Genomic DNA, 21025 nt, shown 5'->3' with positions numbered 1-21025 from the left:
AGCATGTTCAAGAACTCCAGGGGGTCAAAATTTCCGGAGCCCTCCCTACGGCATCTCCCATAGTCATACCGTTGTTTTGGGACGTAAAACCCCAACAGTTATTATTATCTTCAGAAAAAACTGCTCAGCAGGACGAGGCACCAAGAAATGACAAAAACGAGCGCTCGTTTTCGTCATTTCTTTCTTGGTGCCTCGTCCTGCTGCGCAGTTTTTGCTGAAGATGTTCCCGTGCCAACTTGCTCAACTTTCAACCCTTGTTAGTTATTATAATAATGAATTACTGCAAAGTACGCAAATCAACATATTACCAACTTCTCTTTCTTGCAATAGGATACCGAGTGCCTTGGAATAAAGTTGTGTGAATTTGACACATTAACAGACAGTCCTTCATAAATCACGTCTAAAGGGAATATAAAATGTCGTATAGAATGTCGTTGCTGGTCAACCAAATCCCACTGCGTAATTTGTTTTGAAGCTAACTTTTGCGAGGTTATGTACCGGTAGCAATGCCAGGTGATTAGGCGCGACGGTGTCTTGGGCGTATTCGAGAAGAAATGCGCCGCTAAGCTCGTTCGACTGATTTACAATGCAAGATGTGCAATAAAGAACCCATAAAACGTAGACTTTACATGTAGCTGCCGGCGGGGGCTGAGAAAGCCTTTCGATTTCACTTTGATTTTGAGTTTATTTCTTGCTTTACATTTAACAGGAATCGAAGCAAAAGCAAGAGGCTACGGAGCCTGACGGAGGCTTTTGCTCCGAAAGAGTCAGGTACAGAGATATGTTATACACAATTAAGACGCAATTAGCGAACAATACTTTACACAAAGACTCAAGATCGGCTAACTTTTTACCGGACATAACCATCACAAATATAAAAAAAGAACAAGACAGTAAGTAGCGATGGAATACCCAAAAATATAATTAACGCAATATATACAATGAGTGAAGTAAAGAGCGAATCTGCAGTCTTATACATTCTCCTAAGCAGCTCGAACAAAAAAAGAGAGAGAGAGAGAGAGAGTGAAATTGCACTCAAACAATTAGGACACAGTGGGAATTGCGAAAAACTGTGAATCCCGCACGAGAACCCAAAATGATTAAGGGAAACATCCCGTACCTCCTTCATTAAACGATCTTGTAGTAAAGGCACGTTAAATGAGAAGTACAACGAAAGCGTATGGCATCGCCGCTGCGGTTTTTTTTTTTTTTTTCCCTCTGCAACTGATAAGTTCGCCGCGAGCGGACGCAGCAGTGACACGGCGCCGTGCACAGCGTGCGAGATTCGAGGTCTCCAGAGGCTCGGCAAAGAAACACATGTGCGCGGCGCGAATAACGATGCACGGGGGAGGAAAAGAAATGTTGACGCGTGTTTGTTTCGGAACCTTGCCACTTAGTAGAGTCTATTGGTTTTCCTCTCGCCATGCAGAGTGGGGCACGCTCAAACGAATCATTCGCACGCGTGCATCCCGCATTACCAGAGGATGTGCCCTTTCGTCACATGATCGCTGTATGGAACTCAGACGCGCCAGTTAGAGCTTTTTTTGTTAGGCAGCTTGTTGGCTGCTCCCGTGATAGTTCTCGCTAACGCGTGAAGCCATCGAAGAGCTTTCTTTGGTGAACCGGTTACTGGAGCTAACCACGATTGCCACATCCCCGACCCGGCATTTTGAAAGCTCGCTTAAAGGACGCTTAAAGCAACCTCTTAAAATACAAAGAACGAGCGCGTTATTCTATTCTGCAGGCGTTTAGTGTCTTTTTGGCACAATTCGTGACGAAACCAGTCTGTTCACGTGACGTCATGATGAAATAAGCTGTCTATTGGTTCGAATACGAGGAATATCAGTCGTGAATTGTCTCCTTCCCTGCTTCGCGATGCAGACGCACGCCCGTTCTGCCTTGCCTCGCATGACTTCCGTGCGCGATTTCACGTCGTTTCGTTTTCGACTGCGCAAGCGTGTATAAGAGCGCGTAGCCGAAAAGCGCGAAATCCTGATAGGCTCAACGCGTAGTGCTGACATTGTCGACGTGTTTTATGAAGAAATAACTCGCGAGGAGGAGATAGCGCCTGTAGGAATGGTTAGTGACGGCGAGAAAGAAACCACTCTCATCGTTGAACTCGGGGTGGTTTAGCGGCTCTTTAAGCTAAGCGGCAACAGTGAACGCGCAATGACGCAATGAGTCGGTGTTGCTGTTTATCAGATGCGAAGCAGCTTAAGGAGGAGTTCAATCCGGTGTGAGGCGTGACCACCCTTACTGCGCATGCGCGAACCCTCTCCACACATCTCCTCTCCACTCGCTCTCCCCCTCTCCACTCCCCCTCCTCATTTAGATAAAAGGCTCGCATTAGGTCGTACACACGCTCAGTCACTGCGCTGGCTGCGCCAGTGTCATGAGTTCCAACGTCAACATCGGCGCCAGTTGCAGTAATACCTTAATTCCTGCCGAGATCGCGGAGCAGCGGAAGGCTCGACGCGTCGAAGCGCAACGTAAACGTCGGCAAGCGGACCCCGAGCTCCGGACTAGGGAAGCCCAGCGCAAACGGCAACGTCGGCGGGAAACTGCTATGGATGAAACGCGGGCTCGACATGCCAAAACGCTGCTTCGCATCGCCTCATGGTCCCCTTTAGCGGGAGATGGTGTAATTTTGAACAACGTCAACGTAGGGGAACATGTCACACAAGCGTCGTCTATCCTCATAATGCAAACAAACAACTAATACGTAAAACACGCGCACGAAGTAAAAATTAAAGAAAAAGGCTGAAAGAATAAAATGCAACATAGTAACTTAAATGTAGTCACGCTCTTTTGAGTTGGGCGCCACACTCTACGCACAGGCAGAGCGCTAGGAACACCAGCCACACAAAATATGCAGCCTTGTACCAAACACATTAGAATTCAGCCCTAGTGGGACACGGATTACAAGAAAGTGGTAAGAATAACGGCTTAAGCCCAGAGCAGTGCAGTGCAAATGTGGAGCACTACAGTTCGTACACGCAATTCATTGAGTATACTGCGACATATTTGCATATATCCTTACATATATGGGCTTGCGGTCACCACATTACCATAGCGCATGCAGGAATGCACGAACACTCGTTTAGATGTACCGAGTTCCGGGTGCGTACTGAACTCATCTGAATGAGATTATTCCGAAGCCATTCACTAGGTCGTCTCTGTTATATTTACAGCAATCTCGTTTGTACTGGCTGGTGCGTGATTATTATTGCGCAAACCTGTAAAATTACGAGCAGGACATAAAAGCAGACAGAAGTTCGGAGGAGAGAGAGGCTTGAATTAATGAGAAGTCGTTGAAAAGGGAATGTCGACATCTCTTTATTCGACCGATTCTTCCCACATCAACTCGACAAAACATGTGTGGCTTTGTGTCTTCGAATGTTCTGCTCTGTTCTAACTGGCTTGCTGTGGATAGGTTGAGGTTTATATCACCTCGGCTACTCCGTTTCTACAAGTTCTGCAGCTCAAAAAATGGTTACGCAAAAACGAGGCATGTCGACAACACTGGCGTTTGAAGGGTAACTTACGGTGCGACGTAACGTCGGCCCTCACGTTAGGGTACATACGTGAGTGTTATCGAAACTAAGGGCACTTTATGGTGCAATCATGTGTTTATCATACGTAACTTTCGTAATGTATTCCTCCGGGCTCGAGCAATGCTTCAATATAGCTTGCTGAATCATAGGGATATAAATGTAATATTTATTAGACTGCTATAAAAGCGGAGCCAACACTGGAACCACAGACGTTAACCTGATATGACGCCTGTATCATAGGAGTACATATTTACGTATGTGCTTATTGCTCTGTTGTAAAATTAGATAGCCAGCACCACAACCACAATTCACGTTACACCGACATTATTGCCTGCATAGGGTTTTTCCAAAGCAGTTTATAGACCTGGAGTGACTCTGTGGTAGAATACCTGACTGCCACGCAGAATGCTTGGGTTCGATTCCTGCTGAGAACCTAATTTTCATTCTTTGCATTCATCGGGTCAACGCTGCCGATGTCGGTTTTAGGGGCGAAGCACCTTAGGGCCGATGCTTGCTCGTATGGCGTCCGTGCGCACGGCGCAGTACCGTGTAAATCAGGTTTAACAATAGACTAATATCAATCATAATTGTGACAAAAAATATAAAACACCTACAAGCACAAACCCTTTATACTAGTCGGTGACTTCAACGTTCAAATTATGGACCTTAGGACTTGGCTTTGTCGTCGACTCTCACTGTCCGCTGTCACGGTACATAAGACAACCGTTGCTATAGTCGAAACATACATGTTTGTGTGTGAATAAAAAAAGTTTACAATCGACGAACATCAATCATAATTGTGACGGAACAATATAAAACACCTACAATCACAAACACTTTATACTAGTCGGCGACTTCAATGTAGACATTATGGACCTTAGGACCTAGCTTTGTCGTCGACTCTTTGTGTCACTTCATGTCTCTCAATTTACATTATACGAGGCAACGTACGGTTACTCACCCATACGATACCCAGAGCTTCGCCCACTCGTCATGATTCACTTCGGGGAGACGCGTGGCTTTTAGACAGGAAGCAGCTTTTGCTCGGGGCTGTGTCCGTCCTTCCATTGGCGACCGTCCGCTCGGGAACCATGTGTGAGAGAGTGGTTCGTGAAAGAAGAAAAGGGGCACTATTTTCTACCACGCTCTAGTGTGTTCGGGCCTGTGTAAGGGGCTGGGTAAGACGCTGTGGCCTCTCCCCCTTAGAACCATGTGTACTGGCACGCGCTATCGCGTTCGGGCCTTTGTAAGGGGCTGGGTAAGACGCTGTGGCCTCTCCCCCTTGCACTCTCTCAGCAATCATGTGATGGCTTCTGGAAACTAGATTCTGCCGACGCGCAATGAACCAACGCGTTGTATCCTAGTCAGAACGCGCTGGCACGCGCTAGCGCGTTCGGGCCTGCGTAAGGTGCTCGGTAAGACGCTGTGGCCTCTCCCCCTTACACTCTCTCAGCAATCACGTGATGGCGTCGGGGAAGGATATTCTGCAGAGGCGCGATGAACCCACGTGCTCCCTTGTGCTCCCGCGTGACGTGGCGATGAACCCGCGTGCCGTGCTCCAACAAGAGTTCGGGACGAGTAACAGCATCAGCAATTACAGTGAATTCATCGTGTGCTCCACTTGCAAGGATGCGTTAATATCGGGCAATGTGCCCGTGATGAACGGAACTTTAGGTCGACCCATGCGCTGCTTCGCATCCCCACATGGTTTCCTTTAGTGGGAAACGCTCTCGCATTTAAATTACCAATGCCTGTTCTCGCCGTTCCTGGGTTGATACAAACTGTCAATCACCTGTGGCGTGGCACATACCCGTACACCGCGGCCCGTGGTAAACGGGTATGTGCCACACGTGTCTGGAGGAAAGGGTTTGACGACGTACACGTCAGGATTTTCACGTCATTCATGTCATGACCAGACAGTCGTATTCGTCAAATCCTCTTACCTTCCCATGCCAATTTTAGTCTACACCAAGTTAAAGGGGTCATGAAGCATCCCTTGGGCTTGTTGAAAAAAAATCACAGCATATCCACGGGGTGAATGATGATGAGTGGGGCGAAGCTACGGAGGGAATCATCTGTAAACCGTGAAACTCTTCCGTGAAATGCGCCCAGTACATAATATAAAGAGTGTGGCACATCGTGTATATATTAAACATCAAACTTTTATTGTACTGTTGGTTTACGTGGTCCCTTCATTATCACTTGTGATCGGTGAAATGCAAGAAAGAAGTCCGCTCCCGAGGGAAAGAGCGCCAAGAGCGACCGCATTCCCCGCTCGCCCTGTGCGAATTAAAGGCCAGGCTAGAGGGAAGACAGGACGCGCGTTCCACGACGCGAGGTCGGTAGCATGCCCAACGAAAGCCAACGGAACGCGATCGTGCAAGTATTCCGGCTTCGCATCGCCTCATGGTTCCATTTAGCGTCCCAAAACCAAATATATTGCTCAAGGTGTGCCTTGCGTTTTTCGTAGAAATAATTTCTTTATCATGTACATTAAGACGAAAAGTTGAAAGCTCACTAGAGTGTATCGCCCGCAAAGTATGTCTTTTAGTGTGATTTAACTCTCGTACGGCAGGGTCCTCGCGCCGTTGCCGGTCCACCTCGCCCGTTGACGATCGGGCGAGGTGGCTACATACAACTACTACTACTACACTTTAAGAAAAACATCTGGCGTTCTTTCGTTCTGCTTTTACAAAACATCTGGCGTCTTTCGTTGGTTTATTTCATCAATCAACGGCGTTTTGAACAAAATTTTTATTGTTTAATCAGGCACAGGAGAAATCTCACCAGGCACCACCTTGGAGGTAAACAATGGCTGCTAATGGGAATGAGAGACAGAAGAAGTCGGCTTTTAGCTAACACTTACACTTCTACTTCTACTAACGTTTCCTACTGGAACATGCCAATGGCTGCTAATGGGGAATGAGAGACAGAAGAATTCGGCTTTTAGTTAACGCGCACGCTGCGAATTTTTTATTGTTCAACAACGCACAGGAGAAATCTCCCACCGGCACCACCTTGGAGGTCAAAGCGTAAGACTTGTTACGGACTACTACGACGACGACGACTACGAGGGACGAACGGGTGCCGCCTTAAGGAGCTTCGCCCCTAAAACATATCCTGCGGAAAGCTGACACGGCTATGAACTGCTCTACCAAATATTACAGTCGTGCGCGCCGCGTAAAGGCCACAAGCGGAGCGCGAAGTTGCCGTTTCCCCAGGCACCCTCTTTTCAAACAGAGGCCGGTTCTCACTCTCGTCGGTGGGCGAGGCGTCTGCACGTTGACGTCGCGGATCTGCCAGTTTACGTCGCAAGAGACATAGCATGCTTATTGGCCGATAGCCGACGTAAATCGAGAGCGGCGTTCGGATCAGATGCGCTTCTTGCCACGGGGTGCCGCCACTTGCCGGCGCCGCACTCCTCAGTACATGGTAGCCGCACTACATGGCGCGCGCGAATCACAGCGGGAGAGCGATCGCGTTTCATGACGCGCGCTGACGTAACTTCTTTCCCCCGTGCCATCCCTCCCCGTGTAGCTTCCAGTGCGCTCGTCGGCACGAGAAAAGAGAGAAAGCGCTGAAAGCGTGCGCCAAACCCCCGTAACTCCGCGCATTCTTGAAGGATTCGAGAAATTTTTGCGGCAATCGATTCGGGAGGCAGTAAACTCCGATGCTGAGGTCATTAGATCATTACTCGGAAAAGTGATTCATGACCCCTTTAAGGAGGCGATCACGAGAGCATCCAGACGTAGATAGATAGATAGATAGATAGATAGATAGATAGATAGATAGATAGATAGATAGATAGATAGATAGATAGATAGATAGATAGATAGATAGATAGATAGATAGATAGATAGATAGATAGATAGATAGATAGATAGATAGATAGATAGATAGATAGATAGATAGATAGATAGATAGATAGATAGATAGATAGATAGATAGATAGATAGATAGATAGATAGATAGATAGATAGATAGAAACGCTCAAAGTGCCTTATGTTCGCTAAGAAATGCTTCCTATTTAAAACATACAGCAAACTGAAACGAATAAAGAAAACAATATCACAATTGATTGCGTAAATTTGGGCTGTACGCCATAGTAGAACCGTGATATGGCCAGATCTATGCCGTAGAGGTTGTGGCTAATGTGTAAAGCATGTTATGACATTACTTTCACCGTGGCCGAGGTTTTTGCTAATACTTAAGAGATGCATCTGGTCGTTTGTACGAGGGCTGTTCCAAACTATTTTTTTGCAATTTATGCACACGCAGATATGAGCGACGCCCAGGAAAGCCACCCGCAGCAACGCCAACGCCCAAGTCAAAGTCAGAAGTCCTGCGACACGACCACCGCCGTCACCACTACCACACAACGGACCGACACGCTTACCTCGCCGTCGGCAGAGCCCACCCCCAGTGCAGCTAGCTCGGCAAACCCGGAGCCAGGAGCCAATAAGCCATGGCCGCCACGGATTTGCGGCGTGTGCGGCGACCGAGCCAAGAGCTACCATTTCGGCGGCATCTCCTGCGACAGCTGCAAGGCCTTCTTCCGACGCTCGGTGCAGAACGAGTCGCACTTCCAGTGCCCCAACCGCGGAAACTGCCGCATCACGCTCGCGTCCCGCAAGAGCTGTCAGGCATGTCGCTTCGCCAAGTGTCTCGCCATAGGGATGGAGGCGAGCTGGGTGATGACCGAGCAAGAACGAAGAGCCCGAATGCAGCAGCGCTTGCTCGCCAAAGGCGACAGCAGCAGCCGACCACCTCCGGCACCGAGACCTCTGGAGATGCCCCCGTCTGCAGAAGACGTCGTACTTCTAGAAGAACTGGTCCACGCTTACGTGACCGGCTGTGCCGGCGCCCCTTTCGCGGCTCACCTTCAACGCGAAGAGAAGTCCAGGACAGAGTTGCTCGACGTGTTCTTCACGCTGGTGCACCAAATAAGCGGATTTGCGCAGGGACTGCAAGCATTCGCGAGGGTTCGCGAGTCGGACAGGCACATTCTGCTAAGGACGGCCGTGCTCGAACTGTGCTTCCTCCGCAGCGCGATGAATTTCGACGACGACGACGACCGGTGGCCCTCGAGGGTTCACTTCGGTGACGAGGCGACTTCGGTGCCTTCTGTGCGCGCTTCCGATGTAGAACGCTTAGTTCCAGTAGAACTGTGGGCGCTGCACCGGAAGTTTCTGGTGTCCACGCGGAGGCTCAAGCCCGACCCGCTGACTCTGCTTCTGCTGTCGGCGATAGCGCTCTTGTGTCCGGACAGGGCCGGAATCAGAGACCTGGAGACCCTTACCCTTCAGCAGGAGCGTTATTGCGCGCTACTTCGCAGGTGACGTTTGAGTATACATCAACAAGGTGACTGCATGAGCTAGTTGGTACAACATACTTGGCAAGGAAGGACTCTTTTAGAGCGTAGAATGCTTGAAGAAAAGAGGAGGCAAGATAGGACATAGCGCACACTTACAACCCCGTTTATTGCTTAGATGGCGGGAATATATATGCAATAGGGGGGGGGGGGGAGGTGAGGGATCAAAAAGAGAAGCGGAATACACATGTGCAAAACGGTTAACGTATTGAAATGCAAGCCTCAACTCAGAAGATACTGAAATTCGTTATTTAACAGATGAATCAACGGCGCACTCACACATTGCCTGTGCAAAAAGGAAAACCTATTTTTAGTACACATTCTGGGCACTAAGGAGCTTTTCCCTGTCAAGTAGAAGTATACATGGTGTCTAAATGACAACCCGTTATTCCTGTAACGCAATCGTGTCGATGAACAGTTGCAAGCGCGGAATAAAAACTCGTACTGAAACAAAAAAGAAGCAGTGAAGCGAAACGTTCCTGTCGCTTACCCTGCCGACACTTTCACTTAACCTTTCTCTCTCTCTCTCTCTCTTTCGCATCATGGTCTTCGCCTTCATAGTGCTAACCTTATTCTTCTAGTGCAGTACGAACCCCCAGCAAGAACTTTCTGACTGTAAAAGGCGTGTTTGATTAATAAGCTGGTCGAAACATATTTGACGAGCGGTACCTCGTTTAGCATCTTTAAGCTACCACTGTCATACTTCGGCTGCGGGCTGAACAAAACTTTTACTATTTAAATTGTGAAGGTGTAACAAGTTTAGCCAAATATACAAAAAAGTCACAGTATTGCCGCAAGGGCGAAGCAATGAATGTAGCAGCAAAAAATGGAATGTTATACGAAGCAAGGCTAGCAACTATCTCAGGAGATCTGTGCACGGTTTTCTACACTGCTGGACTGCCCTGCGTCGCATGGGCATTCACTTTCATCGGCTTGTATTGTCTCCTGGCTCCGCCATCACTGTAAGTTGAAGAATTTACCAGTCCAAATTTACTGTTACTGTTGACGCGTAGTTACATCGGTCTCTTTCTTGAACAGCCCCGAGTCTGCGTTTATCACATCGGAGCAGGGTTTGACATGTAGTCGACGGTCATCGCAGGTACGTGACGTGGCGCAAGATGGCTCCCATCGAGTTTGCCAAGGTTCTCATGCGGCTTCCCGACCTGCGTGAGCTGGCGGACACGCACGCCGACTCGGACTTGCTCTTCGACGCCAAGGAAGCGGCTGACGTGCAAAGACACCTTTCCAACGTCATGGTGAGCTGGAAAGGGGTCATGGTAGTTAAACAGGCGAAAATATATTTAGGTGGCGTGCGCTTTAGCTAGCTTCTCAGCAGCCTGTAATTTCGTATACCTCATCACCCATTGCTGTATCGACATGCCGGTCTGGAGCGGTCTCTTGTTGCGCCAAGCACAAGGTTGTGCCAGGATTTGTGCCAAGATTTGCCAAATTGTGCCCAGATTTGCCTCATCTAATTTTGTGCTCTAGTCTAAATATGCTAATGGAAGTATGTGATATATTGTTCAGGGGACATTACCCTGTAGAATAACAAGGAACGAGGCGTGTGACGGATGTGGGGTCTTCTGTTGATCGCCGATTGAGCAGGTGCAATGCCTGTAGTAAAGTGGCTGAGTTAGAACGTCTTTGACGTAATTGTTACCGCGCGCATGCATAGTATCGAGCATGTACCAGATCTTTAGCCGCGGCTGCCCTGGAGTGGCTAGCAGAACCGAGATTTTTATAGCAAAGCCCATTTGACACTACCCAGACGAAAATTATCCGTCCGGCTTAACTTTATAGACAGCTAAGTATAAGACGGTGGCGCAAAAAGGGACAAGGACGAAACAGGAAGAAGAGACGTATACAAGCGCATAGTGCGCTTGTATACGTCTCTTCTTCCTGTTTCGTCCTTGTCCCTTTTTGCGCCACCGTCTTATACTTAACTATGCACCAACTAGCCCCGCAACAAATTTTATAGACAGCTGCTCACTATACCACGATAGCGATGGGCCTGATGTCTTTCCAGAGAGGGAGAGAGAATAAGGAAAAAGCAGGGCGCTTAACCAGGTCGCATTAAACAGTCCGCCACCCTGAGCTGGGGGAGAGACAACAAAACACAAAAGAAAACAAGAAAATGGTACAAAAGTATCAGTGAGTCTAATACGCATGCGTGAAATCGGAAGCACGAAGAATGTGTAGCAGTTCGCTCAAGCATTATCAAAAAGCAGAGTGTTATATCTGCACTGACAATTGTGAGGCCACGCAGGTTTGCATTTTCTGGGCGTAAAATGATCGCACTCGGTGTCGCATTTCTATATACACTTTACAGACGCCAGCGCTGCAACTAGCACGTCCAGTACATATATGTGACACTTTGTGCAGATGTGGAATGCTGGCTGCTCGCGACAACACGGATGACGTCGCATGTATATGCTTAATGAAGATGAAATACCAGCAAGGAAGAGGCGACAAGACTGTGTCCTGTCGCCTCTGTGACCGTTGTTTCCTTGCTGGTATTTCATCATCGATCATGTACCAAGTGGACCAACTATCGACATTGTTGCTATATGTGGTTATGCAGGTGCGCACCGTAGAGCTTCCGGCACAAGTCGGTGACGTAACGAGCGAGTTCCTCTCACTTCCGGGCCCACCGCGGTGGAAGTTTCCGGGAGACCTGCAGCCACTCAGTGCCGCCGAGTCGGCCGGAGAGGATTCGGCCGAGGAAGAATCGGCTGAGGAGTCGTCTAGTCAGGGATCGTCAGACCGCTCGGCACCGGGAGCACGCAAGAGCTGACACTCCTGTAACGGATATGGGGGCTACCACATCACTTGGATATATGTGCACGTGTATATATGGACGCTCGAGTACGTTAGTGGTCGATGTGCCTCGAGAACGCGCTAATATCGTAGGTGGTTCAAACTACCCGCTTCATCAACATCTCATTCCAACGCAATGCATAAAAGAGGACACATTCCTTTGTCGTCTCAGTGTCCCTTCTTGAAATTCAGTTACCATAACGCTCCATACTGGCAGTTACCAAACACAATTTCGCATAAAGGAAAATTGCGACAAGTCGCTAATCTACATTACCGGCCATTGAGAGTGTATAGTTGTTAGAGAGGAGGAAGAGGAAACGCAAAGGCAGAAGGAAATGAGGTGGACCAGAAAAGCCTCCTGTTGGCTATCCTACACGGGGGGTTGGGGAAGATCAATAGAGAATGAAAGAGAGAGAGATAAAGGTTATGCCGAAGGCCAGGAGGTTAAGCGGAAGATCAATATCCACTTTGTTACCCTGCTCTGGGGAAGTGGTAAGCGGAAAGGAACCTGAGAAAGAAAAGAATGGGAGAAATATTAAAACACACACACTCGATCACCGGAGTATCATAGTCGTTAAACGAGACCGGTTGATCGCAGAAACATCAGCAGCGTCTTCGTCGCTGTCTGATTAGAAGCTCAAAGTTCGAACGTTCCGGCGTTCCAGGATTGATTGTTCACAAAAGGTGGCTGGTCATGAGGCGTTACAGCGTTGCTGAGAGGAACAGTCCTTGGAAGCTGCAGCGAGGACAGTGACAGATGATATGTTCAATGAAGTTTGTCAGTTGGGCTAGTTGGTTTAGCGTGACGACGATGTGGATGCGTTTTGAAGACGCGGACAGAGATGAGACGGGACACACACAGCGTTGTGTGTGTCCCGTCTCATCTCTGTCCGCGTCTTGAAAGCGCATCCCCATCGTCATGTTCAATAGCTTCCTCGCTGCCGCGGTGATCCCGGGAGGCACTGTCGGTCATTTCGATTCGGCATGCAAAGGTTTTCGTAAGCGACACTCTAAGCTGCAGGAGGCAGGGAACCCTTGTTTCAAATCGGTACAGTACAGATGGAATTTGAAGTTCAAGTGACAATGAAAGAATTAAGCAATAATAAAATGGCATGAGTGAAAGTCTAATCACTATATGGTAATTAGTTATAGTCACAGGTTGTGCAGCTTTCGACGCGTGAACCTTCCCATTTGTTTTTTTTTTTATTTGAATATACTGCAGGCTCTTCACGGCCCATGCAGGAGTGGGTACATGAATACATGAAAGTACATACATTGCCAAAAATTCATGGTGAATATTCGATACACTGAATGAGGTTCATGAACGAGTCAGTCGTAGTGCAACACACAATATCATTGGATAAATTATTCCAGTGGAAGCTAGCTGACGGGAAAAAGGATGTGTTTGCGAGCGTCATAGGCGTGCGCAGGGTTCACCTTAAGGGGGGGGGGGGGCGAAGGCGGGCGAAGGTTCATCGCAGCGCCCCCCCCCATTAAGTCAATGTATGGGGCAGGCATTGCGCCCCCCTCTTCTTAGGTGACTAGGGGGGGGCGGCCGCCATCTGCCCCCCCCCCCCCCCCCCTCTGCACATGCCTATGGTGAGCGTTAGCACGGCTTAATGGTTGACGGATTGCTTTGCAATGATTTAGTACCGACGAATGCTTAGGCAGTTCTTGCCGATAATGAGAACATGATATGGCCACGATATAATTCGTAAAGGAATTTTAGTCTTGAAATTATTCTACGTTGCGAAAGGGGTTTTAGGTTTGCCCCTTGCAAGCAAGCCTGTAGTACTAGACATAATCCGTACGTACAAACCTCACTGCCAATCTTTGTATACGTTCTTTTTCACTTTTATAACATTACAGTGGGATTAGCTTAAAGATTCCCGTGCTTTTGAGTTTATCAACTTCAGTGTAACGTTTGTAACATTGGCCATTACAAGGCCAAAGAAAAGAAACAAGAGAGAGCAAGCTTAATTTAAAAAAGAACAGCAAAAAATAAAGCAGCTGAATCCCATCTAGCTCCTAACCCGCTAAAGGTGAGTTCAAAGCACTTTCTTACGCTTAGCCCAATTTGCCACCTCCTAGTGGGTACATGCCATATGCAAAGCAACAGCAGAAAGGTGAGAAGCAGAGGAAGAGGAAGCGCGGTGCGGCAGCAGGCGAGGGCCGGTTGCGCCATGACTCCGCCGCCATACCCGGATGTTTTCGGCGAAAGCCGCTACTTCATCACCAGCGAGCACATGAAGGCGTTCCGGGCGCGGCTGTTCGGCGAGAATCGCAGCAAAGAGACGGCCGCCTACCACCCGAGCGACCGGCGACGCATACTGGACAGCGACGAGTACTGCTGGCGGTTCATCGTCCACAACCGCCTGGACCTGGAGCGGGCCGTGCGCATGGCTGACGCGGCCCTCAAGTGGCGAGCACAGGTACGGGTTTAAATGTGAACATTTGACAGAAGTCTATCTGACAGAGGTGCAGTAGCGCTTATATAAACATTGCTCTTTGTTGGCTCATCATTCACCCCTGAGGAAGGGTCCGCGTTGCTCTCGAAACGATCGGGGTTTTGAAGCAAAAGGTCACTGCAGTTGATCTCAACGTGAAAGCTGTAGGAAGTGCGGAGCAGTGATTCACCCGCCCATCGGTGACGCTGGCGTTACAAACGTGCAGCCTGCACGGAGTACATGGCGGGAAAGGAAACGTTCATTTGTGATGCAGTGGCGCCCTCTCCCCGCCTCCTTTTCCTCCTCACTCTTTCACACACCTTCCTATACAACGTATATATACATGGCTATGCTATGTTTTACCCGCTGAATCTCCTCCTCTTCACCTTCTCTTCCCTCTCCCACTCTCTCGTTAATCTCTACTGTACCCATATCCAGCTTTTGTGGACACATCACAGCCAGCGCCCCTGGCGGCCCCGGCGCGAAGCTAGCGCGTTTTCAATGGAACTGGCGAGTTTTCCCCGAATAATTAACTGTAGAGGGTGAATGCTGAAAAACGCAGACCACAGAGCGCTTCTGGGAACCTAAACGCACGAGAGGACTGCAGCAATCATGTTGCAGTAAGCTTCTATTTTGTTCCCAGAGCAGTTAAAGATTGTACAATGGGAGTCTATGGAAACGGCGCAAAATGTGGCCTGTTTTTCGGAACCAAAACGGTCACTGTCGTAAAACTAAGCAAGTTATGTTGATGGTCAGGAAATCACATGTAGTCCTGACACTCAGCTTTCGTTTGAAGCCATTCTCAACTTGCCGCAGTTGGCATAACATTGTTCCCTAACGCGTTTTTTGAAGCGCGGTCGTTCAAATGTTTGTGGTAAATTGATAAGCCCTTGCTTAACACCGGCGGCAAGGCATCCACAGTGGTCGAGCGAGCTAATCGCTCAAATTCAGAGCGCGGCGTAGCCGCGCCGTCATAGGTTCGATTCCGGGCGACGGATCAGCATTTATTTTTTCTCAGCCCGTGCCTTAGTTCTGCAGCTTCGCACAGGATGTCGCCGCCGAAACAAAAAAGAGCTTTCGTTTCGGTTTCGGTTCTTGACTGTAATCTTGAGCTGCCGTTTCTTTTTCTCTTTATTATATGACTTTTTTGTGTATGTTTAAACACTCCACGGGTATCACATCGTTCAGATCTACATTTGTAATTCTTACTTTACTCTTTTATAAGCGTCCTAAGGAACAGAACGCGCGATCAAGTTATGGTGAACAAAGCTCTTTCGAACTTTTGTACGCGTACTGTGGTGGAAACTTATTTCTCCCTTCTCATGATGTCGTTGCGACCTTCTCAGTTACCTACAATTCAGCAACGTAAAGGAAGCGAACTAAGCTTACACAAGCGAGGCATAGTAATTAAATGACATGTTAGGCGTTTTTGCAGTTGCTTTGTACTTTAGGGCTAACGCAAGTGTTTGTCGTAATCTTAACGAACGAAGGGGAATTTTTCGAGGGGTTCTTTTTTTTTTGTTAAACACTACTAATGAAACCAACAGATAGTTAAGCCAATCAAATAATAGGAAAAATTATTTGTTCTTTTTCAAACAGCAGTGCAATGATTTCGCCCTAACTTAAACGAGATCAAAATCGCTATCTCGACAAACATCAGCGGACGGCTCATATACCCTTCTATACGCTGCGCTCTCAACTCGAAGAGACTGCGCGAAATCCCCTTTCCTACCTGGAGTGGCTGTGTTCTCTTACAGCACCATTTTGTAGAGTTACGCGAGGCTGGATCTAGAAGAGTTAGCTGCCCGCTTTACTTCATTTGTTGCTATCGCACTCACTGGATCGTCCTTGCGGTGAAACTGGGATTTTTATTCATCTCTTGTCATATCTATCGCCCTACGTGAACAGAAAAAAAAAACCAGTATGCCTTCTCCTTTAAAATCACAAAGCACTGTGCGCTGCAACGGATAGGTCCGTGTGATATGACGTGTGTGGATCAAAGCTTTCGGGAAGTCCAGGGACTGGTGCTCCCAGTTACAAAACGAAAATCCTGTGATTCAGCAGCTTTTCGCACGCACTCGCAGCCCACCTCAACGTACCGCAATAAGATGCCATTTTAAACATCTGTAAATGAAAATGTGCGCAGCATGTACTGGTTGCGCAAGGCTGGAACCGAAAGCGGAGCTAGCGTTCGGCCTAGCTTCTTCTAAGGTTTTGCTAGTAATACCAAGCTATTGCTAGAGGTGCAAAGTTTTTGCTAGTATAGTATTATAGGATATGGCTAGGCTTGGATAATCTATTCTTCTCAGGTTTCGGTCGGTTCCCCAGACTATGCACTTGATGCGTGGTTCTGAAGGGGAAATGTCGCGTCACTAGTAGTTACGTGATGGCATTTTAGTCACGTGAGAGAGAAAGTAGATTTTTATTAGAGTCCAGTGCGGACGCTGAGGTTGCCCCTCGCCACCCGGTTGTTCCGAAGTTTTTGGCGCCAACACGTCACGTCAATAGTTACGTGACGTTACGGGATTTTAGTGGCGAGACTAATTACTTGATTTTACGTGATTTTTAGTCACGTGGCTAGTTGTTACGTGATTGTAGTCACATAAGTAGATGTGCGATGTTACGTGATTTTGGTCACGCGACAATTGCAGGCCTGGTGTACAAAAATTGTAGTCGCAGGAAACAACTACCGATCATCGATATCACATATATTTTACGATCACGAGAAATTCATTTTCGTTGCTCGAAAGAGCAAGCGAAGCTGCACCCGTGCACTTTTTATCACGTTTCAAAATTGTTTGGGCTTCTACGATTTTTTTTTTGAATTTTTTGTGTGCTTCATTTGCTCTATTCTTTATTCTTTCCTGGTGAGGAGTGCATATATATTGCTGTACGTTTGAAAATATAGTCAGTTTTAAGTTCAGCGCTGTGTGTGTTTTCCAATATCGTCCTCGTTCCTTGCGCTGTGAAACATCAAATAATGGTCTACAGCGCATTTTTGCAAACAGAAAGCAGCTGTTTTCACTTCGGATTCCGTTCCTGCTCTTTGGAATGTGGGGACACTTGCAAGGAGCGTTGCAAGGAGAGTTTGACCATAGTATCTTTATAATAGCTATCGTATCACGGGCTAGCTTCCGCGCGCTGTGGCTGAATGGGTTGATCATTTGTGCTGGCTGTTTGCGCGCAATCGTTGGGGCCTTGGTTCGAATCCCAATGCGGTTTTTTCTTTTTTTTTGTCTCTCTCAGAGTTGCTCATGTTTGCCGCGGTGGTACAGCGGTTACGGTGCTCGGCTGCTGACTCAAAGGGCGCAGGTTTGACGGCGGCTCCAGCGTTTTTGAACAAGACGAAAATGCTAGAGGCTCGTGTACTTGGTTTTAGATGGACGTTACGAACCTGAAGTGGTCGAAATTTCCGCAGCCCTCGGCTACGGCATGCCTCATAAACATATTATGGTTTGGACACGTAGAACTCCAGCAATTATTATTACTAGTACAACGCTGTTGAAGATTTAGTTGCTTGTTTTTTTTCGCTGGAGCATTGCAACCAAGATATTTGCTGCAGTTTCGGTTTCGCTTTTGGAAATGGAGCAAGTAAACTTCTAATGTTTTATTTTTTATTACCACACAACCCATTACTTAATAACGAAGGAAATGGACCCAGATTTTAGTTAACCTCAACCATAAGAAGACAATACAAAACGAAACCAAGGCAAGCATGAGGGCAGCCATTTGTAATACAATAAAGCGTTTTAAAGAAGTACTCTACCATTAGAGACGACGCAGAAACGTAACCAGTAATAGTAGAACCAACGCAAAGCTTGTATTGTTGAATCGTCGCCTTTTTTCTACGGGAGCAGCGTTCTCTGCTTCTGCAAGTAGTGCTGCTCCATTGCATTACATTTACTTCTCCTCCGAAAAAGAGCCATCCTGACTAACTACGGACAGCTGCATAGTGACAGTGAGGCTTTAGCAGGCCATATGTACAATCTCATGACTCGACACTGTTTGATTACAATAAGTCTCAAGCGACTTGACGGCGTATATGATGAAGTACGAGCAGGGGCGGATCCAGGCGCTTGCTTTGGGGGGGGCGGTTGGTTGTTGGGGGGGGGGGGAGAGGGGGGAGGGGGGCGTTGCCCAACTTTAAAACTTCACGTTAGTAACCAAATGTTCATTATTTTTGTTCTCAGTTGCATTGCTCAGTGCCATTTCATTATCTAAAATTTCGCATATTTCCGCTAAACATTGGGGAACACGTATCAGTGTTGTTGGTAAGAGGAGGGTGAAAGAGGGAAGGGCAGGCCACCTGCTCGATAAATGAGTATTCCCACAACGGCGAGCTCTAGTATTCCTTGAATGTAGTTTCGGAGTAAGCCTCCCTTTGTTACCCCGCCCCCTCCTCCCCATTGCCTTTTTTTCTGGCCGGTCGTGTTGCCAGAAAATGCCCTTTCTATCTCCGCAGCCTAAGGACGGTCAAACGGAGCTTTCGGAGTCGCGCTCGATTATACCCCGCGCACGTGCTCTCGGAGGCTTGCTCGGTACTTCGGCGAATATAATTCACAGCACCACTGCCTGCCTTCCTTCTTTTTTTTTTTTTTGGACCAGCCGCTGAAGGTTGACTAAAAGGTAACTTGTTCTGCACGCTTTGTGGGACCACGGCCGGGCTAGACTGCACGTGCGCGCTCAAGCGCGCACGTGCAGTCTAGCCCGGCCGTGGTGGGACGAAAGATGCCAGTTTGAATGACACAGAACAGACTCCTGTCTCTGAGAAAAAGATGGGAGAATTTGAAGACCCCTCGCTTTGCTGAAGAGCTGATGGCCCTGGGAGTGGGGAGGAAACTTTAGCTCGCTTCCATAAAGGCAGCAGTTGCTTTAGCAAAATAGTTGAGGCTTGTGCTCGTCGGTGCCTATTTGAAAGATGCAGGACGCAGAAGAAATCTTTTCTAGAAAGCCTGTTTCGCTCTTAACAAAAGCGCTGGGCTGTGTGAGGGGTGCTTCCCTAGTCTCGGATTGGGATGGACACAGCGACCACCTGAAAAAATTCTACGTTCTGAAAAATGGCCTTCGGTGAGGTGAAAAGCGGGGGGGGGGGGGTTGGGTTGGCTTATAGCTTTGGGGGGGGCGATCGCCCAATCGCCCCCCCCCCCCTGGATCCGCCACTGAGTACGAGGCGTGCTAGACCACACGGTACGGGCCGTGGTACTTCGGAAGAAGTTTCGTAGACCGACCGGGGCCACATTGGAGTCCCGAGGCCAGGCCCGTAGCTAGGGGGTATGTCCCAAGGACCCGCCTCCCCTCCCAAAAGTTTGACGGAGGCGGTGTTTTACTGACAAGAATAATGAGAATAGGTGTTTCTCTCAAACTGTCGAGGCCTTCAGCAAGTGCCCCCTCCCTTTACCTCACGCTCATAACGTGCATGCCATTTGTGACCTGGAAGTGCCGGGCGCGCGGCGATGATGTAATCGAGAGGCATGCACGATATTAGGACTGTTTTTGTGAGGCGAAACGACACCCTTTCAACACGTTCTTTAGTGTACGCTGCTTTCCTGAAAAGCATAGGTGATTTCATAGGGAATATCAGCCGATTACACACTGCCTTTGTTGCCGCAACGCCACTTCACGCCGTTGAAAGAGCAATAAGAGGGAGTAACTAAGAGGGAAGTCCAGGCATGGACACATGCATGTTGTCTTTACTGATGACTTTCCCTTAACAGGTACCCATGATAGCAGCAATGTACAACAGAATGAATGAAAACAGCGAGGAAGAAGACTTTTGCGAAAGCATTCGACAAGGTTGCTCATCAATGCTTATTACTAAAGCTCTCACAACTAAATCTACAACCCGCTGTTCTAACATGGATTGAGCAGTTCCTTACCAACCGCCTACAGTCAGTGTGCGTCAATAACAACAACTCTGAGCCTCTTCGAGTAGGATCCGGCGTCCCTCAGGGTTCGGTATTAGGCCCCCTACTTTTTCTAATATATATTAAAGACCTACCAATGCACGTTACTAGCAAAATCCGCATGTTTGCCGATGATTGCGTTATTTATCGTTCAGTTGCTAACAATACTGACCAGCTTGCTCTTCAACATGACTTGCACAACATTCAAAATTGGTGTCAACGTTGGTTAATGGTTTTAAATCCGAGTAAATGCAAAACTGTGTCCTTTTCTCGCCGTTCTAACCCGTTGGAATTCCAGTATGAAATAGTAAATCAGCAACTTGAGACAGTAAGCCAATATAAATACTTAGGTTTGACGATATCAAATGACCTTGACTGGTGTGCGCATGTGACAAAAGTAATCGCATCAGCTAACAAAACGTTGGGTTTTTACGACGTCACTTACAAAGCACTCCACAGCATGTCAAACTCCTAGCATACAAGACACTAATACGGCCGAAACTAGAGTACGCATCAGCCATTTGGAATCCTCGCCAGATTTTCCTCACAAATGCCCTTGAGGCCTTTCAGAATCGTGCCACTCGTTTCATCCACTCCGCCTTTTCATATGATATCAGCGTAACATCTTTGAAAGCAGAATCTGGCCTACAAACACTTTCCAATCGTCGTCTCATCGCTAGTTTATCGTTATTTCATAAGTTCTATCACAGCGCGCTAAATCAAGCACCGTATATTTTGCCATTATCAAGCATATCCTATCGCATTGTCACCCCCTAAATGTTGCCCGTCCTCATGCTCGTACTGTCACCTTCGCATCTTCTTTTTTTCCTCGAGCAGCCAAGGACTGGAACGACCTTGCGCAGGAAATCGCTGACTCAAGCCCATCTGCCTTCATGGAAGCTATCACATCCCTATATACCATGCAGGGCTGGG

General features: G+C 47.9%; 2 protein-coding genes across 4 annotated transcripts in view; both read left to right on the top strand.

The window, feature by feature from the left end:
- LOC119400491 (vitamin D3 receptor) overlaps positions 1 to 21025 on the top strand; it is a 113063-nt gene that overhangs the window by 3338 nt on the left and 88700 nt on the right. The window contains exons 2-4 of one of the 2 annotated variants that reach the window (XM_037667553.2): positions 7833 to 8889; positions 10025 to 10181; positions 11507 to 11733. The exons of the other annotated variant lie outside the window; for it this stretch is intronic. Of the exons in view, the coding sequence (XP_037523481.1) occupies positions 7835 to 8889; positions 10025 to 10181; positions 11507 to 11719 (1425 nt within the window). The 5' untranslated portion in view covers positions 7833 to 7834 and the 3' untranslated portion in view covers positions 11720 to 11733. Of the gene's footprint in view, positions 1 to 7832; positions 8890 to 10024; positions 10182 to 11506; positions 11734 to 21025 lie in introns of those variants that run through there. 2 annotated transcript variants of the gene reach the window in all.
- Positions 1 to 21025, top strand: part of LOC119400492 (motile sperm domain-containing protein 2) — a 200481-nt gene that overhangs the window by 169654 nt on the left and 9802 nt on the right. Inside the window, exon 1 of one of the 2 annotated variants that reach the window (XM_037667552.2) lies at positions 13867 to 14174. The exons of the other annotated variant lie outside the window; for it this stretch is intronic. Within the exon in view, the coding sequence (XP_037523480.1) occupies positions 13926 to 14174 (249 nt within the window). The 5' untranslated portion in view covers positions 13867 to 13925. Of the gene's footprint in view, positions 1 to 13866; positions 14175 to 21025 lie in introns of those variants that run through there. 2 annotated transcript variants of the gene reach the window in all.

Source organism: Rhipicephalus sanguineus, chromosome 7 (assembly GCF_013339695.2).
Source record: "Rhipicephalus sanguineus isolate Rsan-2018 chromosome 7, BIME_Rsan_1.4, whole genome shotgun sequence".
Lineage (NCBI taxonomy): Eukaryota > Metazoa > Arthropoda > Arachnida > Ixodida > Ixodidae > Rhipicephalus > Rhipicephalus sanguineus.
This window is presented reverse-complemented; position numbering and strand designations above follow the sequence as displayed.